This window comes from Phocoena sinus, chromosome 11 (genome assembly GCF_008692025.1).
Source record: "Phocoena sinus isolate mPhoSin1 chromosome 11, mPhoSin1.pri, whole genome shotgun sequence".
NCBI lineage: Eukaryota > Metazoa > Chordata > Mammalia > Artiodactyla > Phocoenidae > Phocoena > Phocoena sinus.
In genome coordinates, this window is record NC_045773.1 from 102,816,568 (window position 1) to 102,831,735 (window position 15,168).

Genomic DNA, 15,168 nt, shown 5'->3' on the forward strand with positions numbered 1-15,168 from the left:
GAATTTGGATTTCCATGGAAGTCTTATCGTCATTTTTAATGATAGGGCATTGAAATGCGTCTACTGATTTTGTGTAGTAAGTGAGTCTAGTACGTGTTTGAACTTGTACGGGGCTATCTTCTTGCCAAAACTGAGAAAACTTATTTAGAAAATTCACCTTATCTCTGTGCCAGTTTCTCTAGAAGCCCAAGCTTTCTCATAACATTCACCTCGCTGTTTCTTAGGCAAAAGAACAAAGCTAAAGTTATTGCTATGTGATAAATTATGATGGTAATGTGTCTAAACTGTTTGAAGCCATTATTGACTAGCTCATGTGCCTGTTAATTACCTTGAGATTTTGACATTACCTGGTGCTTTGTGATAACCTTACCTAGATACAGGGGTATAGATAAACTTATCTCAGAAGTGCCTTTTAATTTTGTCCTTCTTTGTGATCTTTTAAAAGTGGACAGAAGCTTTCATTAAAGACCAGAGAACTTTAAAACAATTTCACTCCTTTAGTTTGTGACACCTTTCATCCAATCATATCAAAATATTTATACAGAATTCAGGAATCCTATCCTGCAGATGACGCTTGGATGAAATTAGAAGGCGGCACTGTAGTGAGTACAGATGGTCTAGAAACTTACGACTTAGCAATGGATGGCTGTGCAGGTTTCTAAACAAGGGTGATAACCACTTATGCATTTCTTCTTCGTTTTCTTCAGTTACACCCCGGGAGCTAAGTTGCTCTCCTCTCTCTCTCCCCGTGAACCCCAAAATAGTTTTATTAATAGGAATATGTGATGTTTATGTTCTTGAAAAAATCAGGGTGGTCTGATTCTGGCATTTCCCTTCGTCCGACCCTGTTGAATTTTCTGTTTAAAAACTGGCATTCCGAGAGCTTTTCTCTGGCTAGGTGCCTGGATCGCATGTTACAGCAGCAAATGAGGAATGTCAAGACGTCCCCCAAAGACAAATGTTTGTTATGGCAGTGGAGCTGATGTGACACTCAGAGTGAGAGCTCCTTAGCTTGTCTGAATGACAGTTAATGGCCTTTTTCATTTTCTTTTCTTTTGTTATTATTTTAAAGGGGGGAAAAGAATGAAAGAAATGCCCGGAGGCTGAGATTGTGTTTGGTTCACCGACTGTTAAATGTCAAATGCACTCCACTGATAACGTGTCTTTTGTCTCTTTTAGGAGCTAATTTTGTTACTCGAAAAATTAGCCGGTCAGTAGCTAAGATTTACCTTGGACAACTGGAATGCTTCAGCTTGGGGAATCTGGACGCCAAACGAGATTGGGGCCACGCCAAGGACTACGTGGAGGTAGGGACCCTCGCGTTTTGGTCTCGAAGTGCCTGTATCCGTTGGCATCCAGACGCCAGGCCTCGGGGAGAGCTCTCCTAGAGGTGGCGGCAGGTACGCTGGTGCTAATGCAGATGTGTTGAAGCTTGCACTGTGCCCCCTCCCGGCTGGATGGTCAGCGGTGTGTGCAGGCCGTCCCGCACCCCCCTGGAAGGGGGAAACCTCTCACGACCCTTCTTTTAATCGTTCAAAATGAAGGTGCCGGTCAGTGGTCTGGATGGTGGATAAAAAGTAAATGGTGTTCCTTCCTTTCTAAAGTGACTTGTGCCACTCCCTCATCCCTGCCCAAGACACGCGTAACTAACTGTGAGAGCATCTTGTAACAGTACTAGTCCTCACACCTGCAAGAAATACTGCCTGATTTCAATTTGTATAATCTAAGACCTTCAGATTTACATTATTCTACTAATCACTCCCAGAGTGCTGTTCTTACAGAGCGATTGGTTCAGACTCTGGTTATTACCCCGTGTGCTTGGTAGCCTGTGACTCACACCCGTGATTGTGTCCATTAAACAGAGCAAAGAGAGAGATGCTAGTAATAACGCTATTGCAGAACAACGGGTGTAGTTAAAGGGAAATTCAAACTTTCAGTCTTGGGATTTATGTGCTATTAAGTTTTGGTTTGGGTTACATATGTTACATATATAAGCAGTATGATTTTTCTTTAAAAAATTATTACCTCTTACCTTGCCGGCATTAGTATGCTTTTAGATATCCGTGGTGATTCTGTGGCCAGACGTGAAGGAGCTTGTTGGTGACATTGTGTTTGTCCCGGAGTCTGCTGGTCCTTGTTTAGGTGCTTACAGATTTCCTGTACTTGGGAGACTATTTCTGTCCTCAGTGATGCCTCTCTGGGAAACCGGATCTGGTTTCCTAAGCAAACAAGCAGTTCACTTGCTAACCCAGAGGTCAGCTTCAGAGCGTTATTATTTTTGTGTGTAACAATTAAAAGTGTTGCATACTTAAACACCTAATTCTGACTTATATTACAGACAAAAAAAATTTCTGATTTAAAATTTTGAACAACGTAACATTTAGATCATTTAAATGTGTTCTTCTAAACTGTAAATACAATGAAGCATTTTTTGATAGTCGCCCTTGGATATATGTTAAGAACATTCGTTAAAAATATGTAAGACCATACTTTCAGAAGTAATAAGAAAGTGGGAGAAAGGAGGTGTTAACAAGAGAAGCTGAAACTTCCTTTTGTCTGACCTATATGGTCTTACCTTCTTAAAAATATGAGGCAAGTTTTGTAAAAATAAGTGCATTATTTTCTCAAGAATAGCATTTTGGCGTGTAACCTTTGAGCTTCTACATTTACTTAGAGCCGCACAGAAGGCTCTGTGCGTATCCTTCGTCATCCAAAGTCTTGTTCTTCAGTTTCGGGAACCAAATAGATGAAATTTCATTCTATTTTATTTTATATTTTTGCACTGGGGTACAAAAGAAGTTTGTTATTGGAACTCAGAAATAGATTTTGATAGTGTGAGAAACAGTATATCAAAATGTTAGTAATACTTATTTTTGGTTATGTTTATTTTCTTCTGTATACTTCGGTATTTTCCATATATTGAAATGAGTATGTATAAACTTTTTCAATCAGGGAAAAAGATACATGACATTTTGAAAACAGGCCAGAAAAATTCAACAAAAAGGCATGAGACTGTTACATAAACACATAAGTAACAAGAACACTTTTCGTGAGCTCAGTGGGTCTGCAGGAAGGACTGTGCTGTCATCTCATCCCCAAATGCCGAGGGTGGCACTGCTCCTGGGTGTCGCGCAACCCTGGCACAAAGGGCCCACATTTGTATTTGTTTAACAGGAAAGTATTTCAGAAACACTGTGGCTCAAAGACTTCAAAAAGGTCTTCTCAAATGATGTCATTTTGAAGATTCCTTGCCGAGATGTGTCAGTACAGCAGCCGCAGGAGCCAAGATCTCCGGGAGAGTAAGACGTGAGGGTTAGGAGGTTCTGGCTTTTCAGCAAGTGTCACATTTTCAGATTTCACAAACACACATACAAAGTTAAGTCATTCTCGCTGGCGTTCAACACCTGATTTGTTCCATAATACAGGTGGGTTTTGCGTATTAAGGATTCCCTTGGCTCCGTCAGTAACACATGTTGATGCTCTAAAAAGCATTTGCTCACTTACGGGTTCTGAAAGAAGTCGACATTTCATGATTTCTAAAAAAGTGTCATCATTAAATAAGAATCCATAGTTCGCTGTCTCCATTTTAAGAAATATTACCATCCTTTGCATTTCTAAATATATTAAAATGAGGTTACTTTACAGACTTATGAGTAAAGGTAGGTGTGGCCAGAATTAAAATCAACAAGGCTAAGAATGAAGAATGAGAAGCATTGTTTGTTTAAAGCACACCTGCATCCTGGCGCTATAATCAGCTTTGGAGTAAAGAAGCCTTGGCCAGCACAGATCAAACAAGTCATAATAGCATCTCATTTACATACGCTTTAATTATATAATCCCTCTCATTTATATGTAAACATGTTGTATTCGTATATCTTTAGATTAAGTGACTAATACCTTCTTATTTATGGATGAATTTTAATGATGAAGAGTAGAGAGCATTTGCCAGACTGGGTGTAGGTGATCCCAGCTGGGTCAGTGAGCCTAAGTCTTAACAAGGTTTTTTTATTTTTTTGCGGTACGTGGGCCTCTCGCTGTTGTGGCCCCTCCCGTTGTGGAGCACAGGCTCCGCACGTGCAGGCTCAGCGGCCATGGCTCACGGGCCCAGCCGCTCCACGGCATGTGGGATCTTCCCAGACCGGGGCCCGAACCCGTGTCCCCTGCATCGGCAGGCAGACTCTCAACCACTGCGCCACCAGGGAAGCCCTTAGCAAGGTTTTATACATCAATTTATCCATCTGTGAAAAGGACATAATAGCCATCCTGTTAAAAATCAGCATTAATGTGCTATACATCCCTGATGAGAATCTATCTCTTCCTTGTAAACATTTTTCCAACAATTTCTACAAAGCCATTTCCTGTTGCTGATTCAGATTCACTAACTTCTGTTCTTAGTCTTGTTTCCTAGATCAAAATGATTTAAAAATTATTTGAGTGGATAAGAGGCATTTCAACTTGAAAGGAAGAATATAAAAACTATATGAAATTACATGGCACTTTAGAATAAACAAGTCATGTGCAGTTACATCTTTTATATTATTTTATTAGAAACATTGTTAAAGATGCAGAATTGTTGCAGTAATTTTACAGTGAACAGCCATATACCCACCACCCAGGTGCTGTAATTAACATCTGCAGTTATTGTTGTGTTTTGAGAAAAAAACGACTATTTAAAAATTGCTGTAGCGCTAATGGCTCTGGGCTATAAATACACAATTTACACAAACACAGGTTTTCAAAAATATGCATTTCTTATGAGATAAGGTCAGTTGACAATCCGAACTTTTAAAATATCTTCATCTTCGTAAATAGTTCTGTGCCCTGACCGCAACCTGTTCTCAGGCCTGACTCCCATCATGAACTCGTCATGAACTCGGAGCATCAGCTCGTATTCATGAGAGCACGCGGCGCTGTGTGCCACGTCGGGTGAGCTCAGGCAGCAGCAGCGCGGCAGCAGTGCACCCGCAGTGCAGCCGCAGTGCAGCCAGCAGTGCAGCCGCAGTGCAGCAGCATTGCGGCAGCAGTGCCTGGAACGTTGTTCCTTCAGCACCTCTGTGGACTATCTCCCATGGCCATGGTTCTAGCTGCTACAAATGACCCTGCCCAAAGCCAAACCCTCCTGACAAGACAATGCTATACCGCATAAAGGTCAGCAGATTTCTTTACTGTAAGACCACCTTCTCAGAACTTAGCATATGTGAGCCTGCACTAGGCCTGCTGGGAGTAGTAGAGGGTCTTCCAAACACATCTTACCCTGCCCCCCTTCCGGTGAAGAGTGGGCATTAACATCTAGCAGTGCGGAGTTGGGAAACGGTGCCCTGAGCTTAACTGAAATGAACAGCAGCCGTTTGGCTAAAGAGGTCCCACTGTGGTTGCACCTTGATAGAATTAGCCAGAAAAGATTGAGAGATAAGTTATTGTTAAGGGCTAGGCCACAAGAGTCCTTAAGCTTTTCCACTTACGGGATGGTCCTTTGCTCTTGGGATACACAGGTAATCAAGAGACCCGAGTCTGAGCTCTTTCCAGGACTCTGCAAAAAGCCATTTAAACATGTCATGAGGTTCTCCTGCCCACGGCTGACAGGACAGATGCTCCTGAAGAGAAACCTGGCCTAGAGGCAATCCGGGGACTTTCACATTATTAGGGGAGAAGTTTTGAGATTCATCTGAATTTTAATATATTCCTTTAATTGTTTTCTTTTTGGTCAGGGAGCCCAAATTAGTAATAAAAAGCTACTTTCAGAAATAAAAATAAGAATAATTGCCAAATGTTAGGCACGTATTACATGCCAGAAACTTCACATCCATCGTCTTCTATAATGTGCACAAGCCTCCAGACAGGGTGAGTCCGTCCTCCTCTTACAGACAAGGGAGCTGAGGGGACATGATTGCTCAAAGCCGAGGTGACCACGGAGGTGAAGGCCGCCTGGTCCCCGGCCCGGGCCTGATGCCCGAGCCATACCCCTGACTTAGGCTGAAGTGAGGGCAACAGTGGGATCCGGGTGACTTTCCGTTTCCCAGAGAGACAGAAAGTTACGTTCTGTCCTTTTCTCTTTCTGCCACTTGTGGTCCCAGGGCAGGAGGAGTATCCGGCAGTTCAGAGCCACTGAGCTGGCTGTCGGCTCTCCCTGAACCCCTCCCACTGGCTGGATGCATGCGGCCCAGATGCACAGGGTGTGTTTGGGGAAATGAGCTGGGAACCGCCCACCCTCCCTGTTCCTTGGCCGCCAAGTGAGTTGACCTTCAGGACAGCTTTGGTCTCAGCAGGTGACAGAGACCTGGGGGGAGCAGGGAGCCTCTGGCGGGGACGGGAGCCTGGTGACAGAGCTGGGGAGGTGACTGCTGTGTCTCAGGCCCCCTCTCCTCCTTGTGCAGGCTGCTGCTGGCATTTTGCATCTGGTATTAATTCACACAGATCTGGAAGGAAAGGATGCATTTAAACTGCCTGAGATTCTATTTAAGGGGAAGCTTGCTTGTTGGGACATCTCTTCTTTACACTCAGGAGAGGAGTTTGATTTCCTCTTGGGTTTGCATCTCTAAGAGTCAACGGTGCCTGATCCCGTTCTCCAGTCAGACCCCACCCGGCAGATGTGCAGCAAGTCGTAGTTGCCATATTTCCATGGCCAGGTCTTCACGGGTTGGGATTGACACCACAGGAGCGGCCATGCCCCACAGCCTATAAACTGCAGGCCCTCTTTACTTCGTTGTGTTAACAAATGAAGCTTCTACGATGGATATTCCTCAAGTTTTCATCCACAGATAAGTTAGAAACATGGAGGTGGGTACATTGTGAGATCAGATTTTCAGTGTGTTTTAAAAAGGTAGAATTGAGCATCTGACTTTAAATTAGAAAAGTGGTTCTTGGCAAGGTGTGTGTGTGTGTCTGTGTGGAGAGAGGAAGAAGCGAGTGTAGGGTGGTGGGCTGCCCTCTCAGAGGACACAGCGCCTGGTGTGTAGACGCCACTCACCTTTTCAGGGGCAGCAGTTAGCTGCGATGAGCAGCAGCCTGGGCCCCCCCCCCCCCTCCAGGTCACCCCACCTCCCCGATGCTGTGTCAGCATACCCTGCAGGCCACCAAGCAACCCTACCGTACCCAAGAAAGTCACGGGTCAGTTCCTGAACATAAACAGTGTAAATGGTGGGACTCGTTCACTCTTGTCTCAAGTGCCTGGCAAAGGCGTCCCTCGGCTGCCGTCCCCTCCTCACTAGCCTGGCGCCCTGTCCTTTTCTCTGCCCCTCACGCCCTCCACTCCTGTCCCTGCTGGTGCCACGCTTCCTGTCTGCTTGCCTCCACAATGAAAACTGGCTCTTTAATTGTAGTGACAAGACTCCTCATGTGATATGGATGTAATTGCCTCAGAAAGTATGACATCACCTACGCTTAGTGATGAATTTGCAGGAGAAGGCAATGCTCTGTGGCTCTTGTTTGAATAGATGTTGTGCAGGAACCAAGTGTTTGACACCTTGACTTGCTAGTTAAATGGCTTCCCACGTAGGATGTTGACTTTGTTCCATGTTCTTGATGCCTTATTGTAAAGAATCTTCAAAAGCCACCATCTCTTGGACCAGATTTCCAAGGGTTTTCCCACGTAGCCTTTCGAGTCGTTCTGAGAGGCCGTGGTTGTATTCTGCCTGCAATCTCAATATGCCCGAGTGGATGAACCTGGGGACTGGTATGAGTGAAGATCCCCTCTCATTTTAGCAAGGAAGATCGTGGATGGGGCCTTCCATGAAACCCAAATTATTCGCAAGTGAAGTTTATACAGAAGCAGAATTATCTGAAGGCAAAACTGAGAGAAAACCATCTCGTGAAGCAGTTCTGCGCTGTTTGACGGAAGCCTCATTTGGAAATTTATTTAGTAAAGATGCTAAAGAAAGAGACGAAATTACTCTGCAGTCCCCCCGCTATCTGTGAGCTACGTTAAAATATTTGAGATCACTTTTGCTGTATTTTTCTCATATTCTAAAGAAAATGTCGAGCTTAAATCATTGTTCATTCACTTCCTGCGGAATCCTAAGATCTGAAATCTCAGAGAAAATCACCTACTCCACAAACATAGGAAAGGATGTGGTTCGGTTATCTTGTGTCTGTCCCTCTCAGCTGCTGAAGGGCACGACGGGATTTTGTTTCCTCTTTTAAATTGTGCCTCACAACCTGCTCTGGTACAGAACAGATGCCCCATAAATACTTGAAATGAATGGAATCTCCCTATCTGATCAGCTCTTATAAAATTATAAAAATGAATTTATATGAAAATATGAGATGTGTTTATATCCCTCTTACTATTAACATATGTTTACCTATACCTTTAGCATAAGACAATTTTCCACTATCTTGAGCAAATGGAATGTGCTCTACTACCACATTTAGGTTATTGTTATGTTTGGATTTACTGATTCCAGCGAAATGTGTTCAAGCAGTTTTCTCTCTTGTGCATGCTGCCGTGAAGGAACGTGAGCAGTGCTTAGACGTTCTCATTCTGTGGCTAAGTTTCCCAACGATCTGTAGATTCTACTATTATTAGAACTTTATTCCTATTCTTTATTTTTATTTATTTATTTATCTTTATCCTGTTTTTCAAAGAAGGATATCTGAGCAGATGGAAAACATAGAAGGAAAGAATGATACCCTTGGCTCTGACTGACAAGACGAAATTTAGAAAATCGCCGAAGTACATTAGTTTGACAAGGTCTAGGCGCCCCTCTTGTGTGTGCACTGGTAGTGTTGACATTCTTGCTCCTCTCACTACATGAAGCCTCTTCATCTGTGAGCCCCTCCTGTGTTTCCTCTCAGTTCTTCAAGAGTGTCATCTGATGCAGGATTTCTTCTATTGATAGAGCAAGATTTCCATCACAGATTCTGTTGTTTTGGAAACTTTCTCTCTCCATTCCTTCCCCTTCCCCGACCCCCAGACACACACACACACACACACACACACACACACACACACACACACACACATCAGTAGCAGCTCACTTTCTAATGATCCATCTTTGTTTTTAAGTACATGTAAAAGTTGACTTAAAGATTCGTAGGCAGAGTTTTTTGACAGTAGCTGTGGAAGATCTCTGTGAAGGAAGGAGGATGGTCCTGCAGGATCTTTATGTTCTCCGAGTGCCATGTCCTTTCCTCCCCACGTTCAGAGCACGGATGCAGGTGTCCGGGTCTGCCCTCAGCTGCTGGCTCACCTGTGCGTGGAGTGCGGCAGCCCCGCTGCCGGGTGAGGGTTGCCTGGGCGGAGCCTGGGAGGCAGGTTGCATTCCTGGCAGGTCCACACAGTCCCCACACTCCCCCCGGGCGTGGCAGTGGCACCTCCGTCCTGTTCACCTGCGCAGGGGCAGAGATCAGAATCCCGGGCTTCATGGTTTCATATGCTTTTGCTTCTAGTGCCTCCTTTGGGTCAAGAATTACTTGCTGATTTTCACTGGATCTTAAATTTCAAGTTTGAAAACAAAATACAAAGCGCTTTCACTGGACCTTGTTTTTTTAAAGCTCTGAAGGTTATCCTCTTGTGTTTGTGTAGTGCTTTATCACTTACATCTTTGGATTTGATTCTCCGGACAGATGTCAGCCCACGGTTAGGAGAGCAGGAATTATTATTTGCATCTTTTACAGGAAAAAGGCTGGCTTTGAAGGGAGGTGCCCTGGACTGCAGGCCTGGCCTTCCAACGGCAGGTTCCAGCCGGGCCCGTGACTGTGACCCGCACTGCGTTTCAGGGCTGCTTCTTGGTCCATTTAGTCCTTCTTGTGAGATGTGACGGCTATTGTTTTCACTGGCCTCCAGCGTTGACCCTCACCAGGAATTAGGGATAAGCCAGCATTTGTGCCGCTGGCTTTAGGGCCTCCCCTGCCCTGTGAGCTGGAGCCCAGTTCCAAGGAGCTGGGCTAGGGAGAAGCTGCAGTGTCTGGGGACCCAGAGTTAAAGGCTGCGGCTCCACGTTCTGAGCAGAGGCTCCGCTGCAGTGAGTGTTAGTTCAATAGCTGTACAATCATGTAATTTGGAGAAGGTATCAACTCTGTACAGGAAATACAGGTTTAACAGAAATCATTTCATTTGATCCTTATCTTCAAAAAACCTGAAGTGAGAAGTTGGAAGAAAGGACCTAGGTGGCTTGAATTCCACCACCTGCTGTCGGCAGCGGCTGAAAGCCTCATTGTCGTGAACTGTCTGCCTGAGGCTCTGGGAAACCAAAGCATCCGCGAATGGCTGAGCCACCTGCTGAATGAGCCCTAAGGAGGTCCCGGTGTGGGACCTCGGAGGCTCGTGGGCTCAAAGAGGCTGCGGAGGCTTAGGTGACACTCCTGTCGGGTCCTCCCTGGCTTGCAGGGCGCTGGCCCTCCCCTCCTTCCCTCCCTCCTCCTCTGGGCCCCGCCCTTCCCCTTCTCTCAGGTGGCGGGGATCTAAACCCCCGCCGAGAGCGTCTCAGATGGGTCACCAGCATCTGGAGCGGGAAGCCCTGGCTCTGCGCCCCAAGGCCTCTTGCAGCAGCGGGAGCCTCCAGGGTCCCGGCCGGCGCTTGACCGCGCTGGGCACGCGGGAACCGCCTTCTCCCGCCAAGAGGTGGCTGCCGACCTCCCCTCCTTCCTGCAGTAGCTAAAGCCTCCTGATCTGATCGGGAAGGGCTGCCGTTTAAGGAAACCATGATAATCATCGCGTTCAGCATGGTGAAAGGACTGTGTCTGCAGCTCGTTTCCCATCTCCGTAGTGGGTTGGAGGAGCGGCCAGCCTGTGTGGGAATAACTGGGAAACCATAATCTCCTGGACGGCCCTTTATTTTTAACCTGCTCTATGTGTCCGTTGTTTTAAAGAAAAGACCTTTCTCTGAATCTGAAATGCTATTCATTCAAATATATGTTTAGCCTTTATTTCCAAGTTTAAGACCTTACTGAGTACTGAATGTATAAACTACTTGACACTTTTTACAAGCTGACTTTCACAGCAGTCTCATGAGATAGACGCTATTATCCTTCTTCCTCCAAAATAAGCCTTGGAGAGAGAATAGCTCAGTTTGTCTCTGACCAGCACCCGAGGACTGAGAGCCTGCCTTGTGCCGGCTTGGACAGGCTCCCACGTCGGCTCTGCTGCCGGCCGGCCGCCTCTGAAGCACAGAGACCATCGTCCTTCTCCTTACGGCCAGCAGCAGCGTCTCCACTGCGGAGCGAAGGCTGGTGACCGGAGTGCGGCACTCGAGGTCCTGTCCCGCCTGAGGCTGCCGCGCCTGCGCCCGTCGGGTCGGGGGCTGAACCTCACCTGGCCCCTGCAGGGGCCTTCACCGGGCTGGCTGGGCCGCCTTCACACGCACGCACACGCACGCACACGCACACGCACGCACGCCGTGTTGGTGTCGATGGGACACCATGCGGAGCCGTGCTTGTACTCACGTGAATCTCCTGTGAGCTCTCCGTCTTGCCGTACCTGCACTTTTGTGTTCGCCCGTCCCTGCTTTTCCGGATTTTATAAAGAAACGGGGTGTCCCTCAGCGGAACCGTCTGGCTGGGGCTCCTGTCCCTGAGCAGCCGCGTGCGCGCTGTAGCCAGCCGGCCCTGCGGTTTCTGAGCGCTGCTGCTACACCGGTGGCCTCAGAACTCAGCTGGGGTGATGGGAGAGTTGCACTAGAGGCTGCTTTCAAGTCTAAAGTTTGCAAGGTGACAAAAGGCATGTTATTGTCATTTTTGACGTAGTAGTATTTTTCTCTGTAACTGAAATATAGTCTTTTAAAAAGAATTACACCATTTTGTTCTTTGAGGAGGAAAACTTGCTTCTACAATTTCTTGTAGATAGTGGGCTACCAAGTTTGCCTGCCAGCCACCTGAGGTGACTGTGGATGGAATCGACATGTTTGCAGCAATACAAGTTTTCTTAAATTAAGGCCAGCTAACAATAGTTTTTTTTCCATTGAGATCTGGTTGGCGTATAACATTGCATTAGTTTCAGATGTACAGCGTAAAGATTTGATATTTGTATATCCTGCAAAATGATCACCGCGATAAGTCTAGGTAACACCTGTCACCTTGTATAGTTACAATTTTTTTTCTTATGATGAGAACTTTTAAGCTCTACTCTTAGCAGCTTTCATGTATGCAACACAGTGCTGTTAACTGTAGTCACCCTGCGGTGCGTCACATCCCCGGAACTGGGCGGTTGTACCTTTTGACCCCCTTCTCCCCCTTCGCTCGCCTTTTACTACGACTCCTCCCCCACACCGGCAACCACCAACCTGTGCTCTGTTTTGATGAGCTCCGTTTTCTGCTTGCTGTGTTTCTTAGGTGTCTCTCATAGGACTGAGGTCAGACAGTATTTGTCTTTCTTTGTCTGATTTATTCACTTAGGATAATGCCCTCCAAGTCCATCCACGTTGCTGCAAATGGAAAGATTTCCTTCCTTTTGTGGCTGAAAAAGATTCCGTTTTTTGTTCATATCTATATATGACCTATAGGATATATATTAACCAGTTTTCAAAAAGGATCATATAGCAACAATAATCAAATTAACAATAAATAATAACAGTAAGTTTTATAACTGAAGGAGTCGCTCAGTTCCTATTTTGTGTGACAGGAGAGAAGGTAAATCTGCTTCTCAAAGGTGATTTCTTTCAGTGCAGGCAGAGATCACCTGGCATCGAGTATATTTCCACAGGTGAATGTGCACATGGAGGTGAAATTCTGTATTTTTTTGGTAACATTCTTATATTTCGAAAATGTTCTGACCAAATGTGCACTTACTTCTCATTTTCTGAAATGCTACTTTTTAACATAACATCATTGTTTCTAGAAACAAATCAGAAGGTTTTGTTCATCCCTCGCTCTGCCCCCCTCCCACCCCGCCAGTATCACAGTGCAGCTCAGATACGGGAGCTGTGGAGGGAGGAACACCCTCAGGGCATCTCTTTCTCTTTCTTTGCGGGTATCGTGTTTACTAATGGGGGGCACTACTTTCCACGAATTTTACTACACAGATACATTTAAAGTGCTTAACACAATGCCCAGCAGGAGAAAGGACTCAGTTTTCGTTGCTTCTTCTTAGTGATTAGGAGTGATAAACCCTGGAAGAATAGGACTGTGAAATCTCTGATCCTTCCCCTCAGTTTAAACCATGTAGCCTCAGACTTAGGACTTTCTAGGAAGGGTTTGGAGACATTCAAGGAAACTCCGCCCAGGGAGTTCGTCGTTTGTGGTGTTTGCCCCAGACCTCGCTGAGCCTGAATGCGGCCGCTTGAAGGGGCACACAGGTGGAGGGAATGCTCATTTTTAATTTCAAGAGGAGGAGAAAAGTTAAAAATTGAGGCCGATAAAAGTCAATGAGGAACAGTTAAATCTTTTAATGGGTCACTTTACGTCGCGAGTCAGAGTGGTTACTGCTGTTGCTGTACACGTGCGGCATCGTCCTTTGTCTGCGGTAACTCTGTTCCCTGGAAAATGAGCCAGTGCGACGGGAAGGCGTGTCCCTCTCCTGACGATGGCTTGTTCTTTTGACGAGCTCCACGGGTTTTTTTTAAATGGCGGAAAGAACAGGCACAAGGAAATGAAAATATAAAGGTTTGGGTTTGGGTTGTTTTTTTTTTTTTTTGCCATTTTCCCTTATTTGACAGATGACTGAATAAAACAGTTAGCAGCAGGAGAGAGCATTTCTGTCTCTTTGTGCTTAAAATTTTATTTGGGGATGGGAAACATGCCCCAAACCCAGAGGGTACACTTAACATGCCAGTTTTCATTGGAGAAGAATTACTTTTCTGCGGTCGGTGTTCGGGGATGCAGCCTCACTCCACATACAGTGTTAATGGTCCAAAGACAGGGCAGCTGAACTTTCTGATGGGCTTTCCTTGGGAGACATTAGCATGTCCCTGGAGACGGCTTCCCAGCTCTGGTTAGTCAAATCTGTATGTAGGGAAAGCTTATGACTTTTAGAAACGTTACTCTTGGACGGCCCGTCTATTACCCAGATCAAATATGTGATGTGCACTGCTGTTTTCTCTGTGTTAGACATGAACTGGACTTCGCTGTACCCGCCTGCAGAGCCCAGGCTCTGGGAATATGTCATGCACTGGACCACCTTGAAGGAGGTGCTTCTGTCACTGGGATGAATAAATAAATAAGGCAGAGCATCTTCACACAGGGATCAGTCACCACGACAGTCATAAATGTGGAACAATTCTAGGTATGGTTCATGTAGTGAGCTTTTTTTTTTTTTTTGGCGGTACGCGGGCCTCTCGCTGCTGTGGCCTCTCCCGTTGCGGAGCACAGGCTCTGGACGCGCAGGCTCAGCGGCCATGGCTCACGGGCCCAGCCGCTCCGCGGCATGTGGGATCTTCCCGGACCGGGGCACGAACCCACGTCCCCCGCATCGGCAGGCGGACTCTCAACCACTGCGCCACCAGGGAAGCCCCTGTAGTGAGCTTTTTTTGTGGTAAAATTAATCAGTTGCCCTTTCTTCAGAGTTATCAGTGATTTTTCTTAAAAACACAGTACCAATTTTTCCATAGCAATTTTTTTGAAGCTAAAACTCAATTATTCTGAGAAATATTCTATCATATTTCGTAGAGGGCAGTAACCTCATGAGCTGTTTTAGTAAAATAAAATAGGTGCGTGTGAAACTTATCTCTGAATGGAGCGTGAAACCTTGTGGGTCTCTCCCTAGCGTTTTCTCGGCCCGTGTGGCCTGACTCAGAAGGGCCGTGTGCTGTCAAGAGCAGCCCCGCCGCCCGGTCTTGCGTCCTCAGCCTTGTGCTGCTCCCTCGAACTGTGGAGCCTGAAACACTCACTCTGTCACTCCAAGTCTTGCCTTTCTCATCCTCACGGTGAGGGGCTAGAGCCGTATGCGCTGTAAGATTCAGAATCTAAGAATAAGATTCCAGCTTGATAAGCACTTTTTCCATAAAAGTCTAATTACCATCTAGTATAAAATTCATATTGTTTTTAATGGTGCAGAGTATGCTTTGGAGTTTTGACATTGTGAAATCCCTAAATGCAACAAATAATTTATACAGCCCAAAGTCATCTTTTTTTTTTCAATTTTCATGAGTTAGTCTAGACTAATTTAAGCTAACATTTATTTCTTTTTCCATACCAGGGTAAGAGATGATATAGAGCGTGACTCTCCAGTAGAAATAATTGGATAATAATAATAATTGAAGCCACACATGCAAGCCATTTAATTTTATATAATTTAAA

General features: G+C 45.7%; 1 protein-coding gene across 4 annotated transcripts in view; it reads left to right on the forward strand.

Annotated features, from left to right (window-relative positions):
* GMDS (GDP-mannose 4,6-dehydratase) overlaps positions 1-15,168 on the forward strand; it is a 479,365-nt gene that overhangs the window by 228,733 nt on the left and 235,464 nt on the right. For all 4 annotated transcript variants that reach the window (XR_004352102.1, XM_032648007.1, XM_032648008.1 and 1 more), the window contains one exon: positions 1,180-1,307. Coding sequence is in view for 3 of the 4 variants with exons in the window: in XM_032648007.1 (XP_032503898.1) it covers positions 1,180-1,307 (128 nt within the window). In the remaining variant the exon portion in view is untranslated. The remainder of the gene's footprint in view (positions 1-1,179; positions 1,308-15,168) is intronic.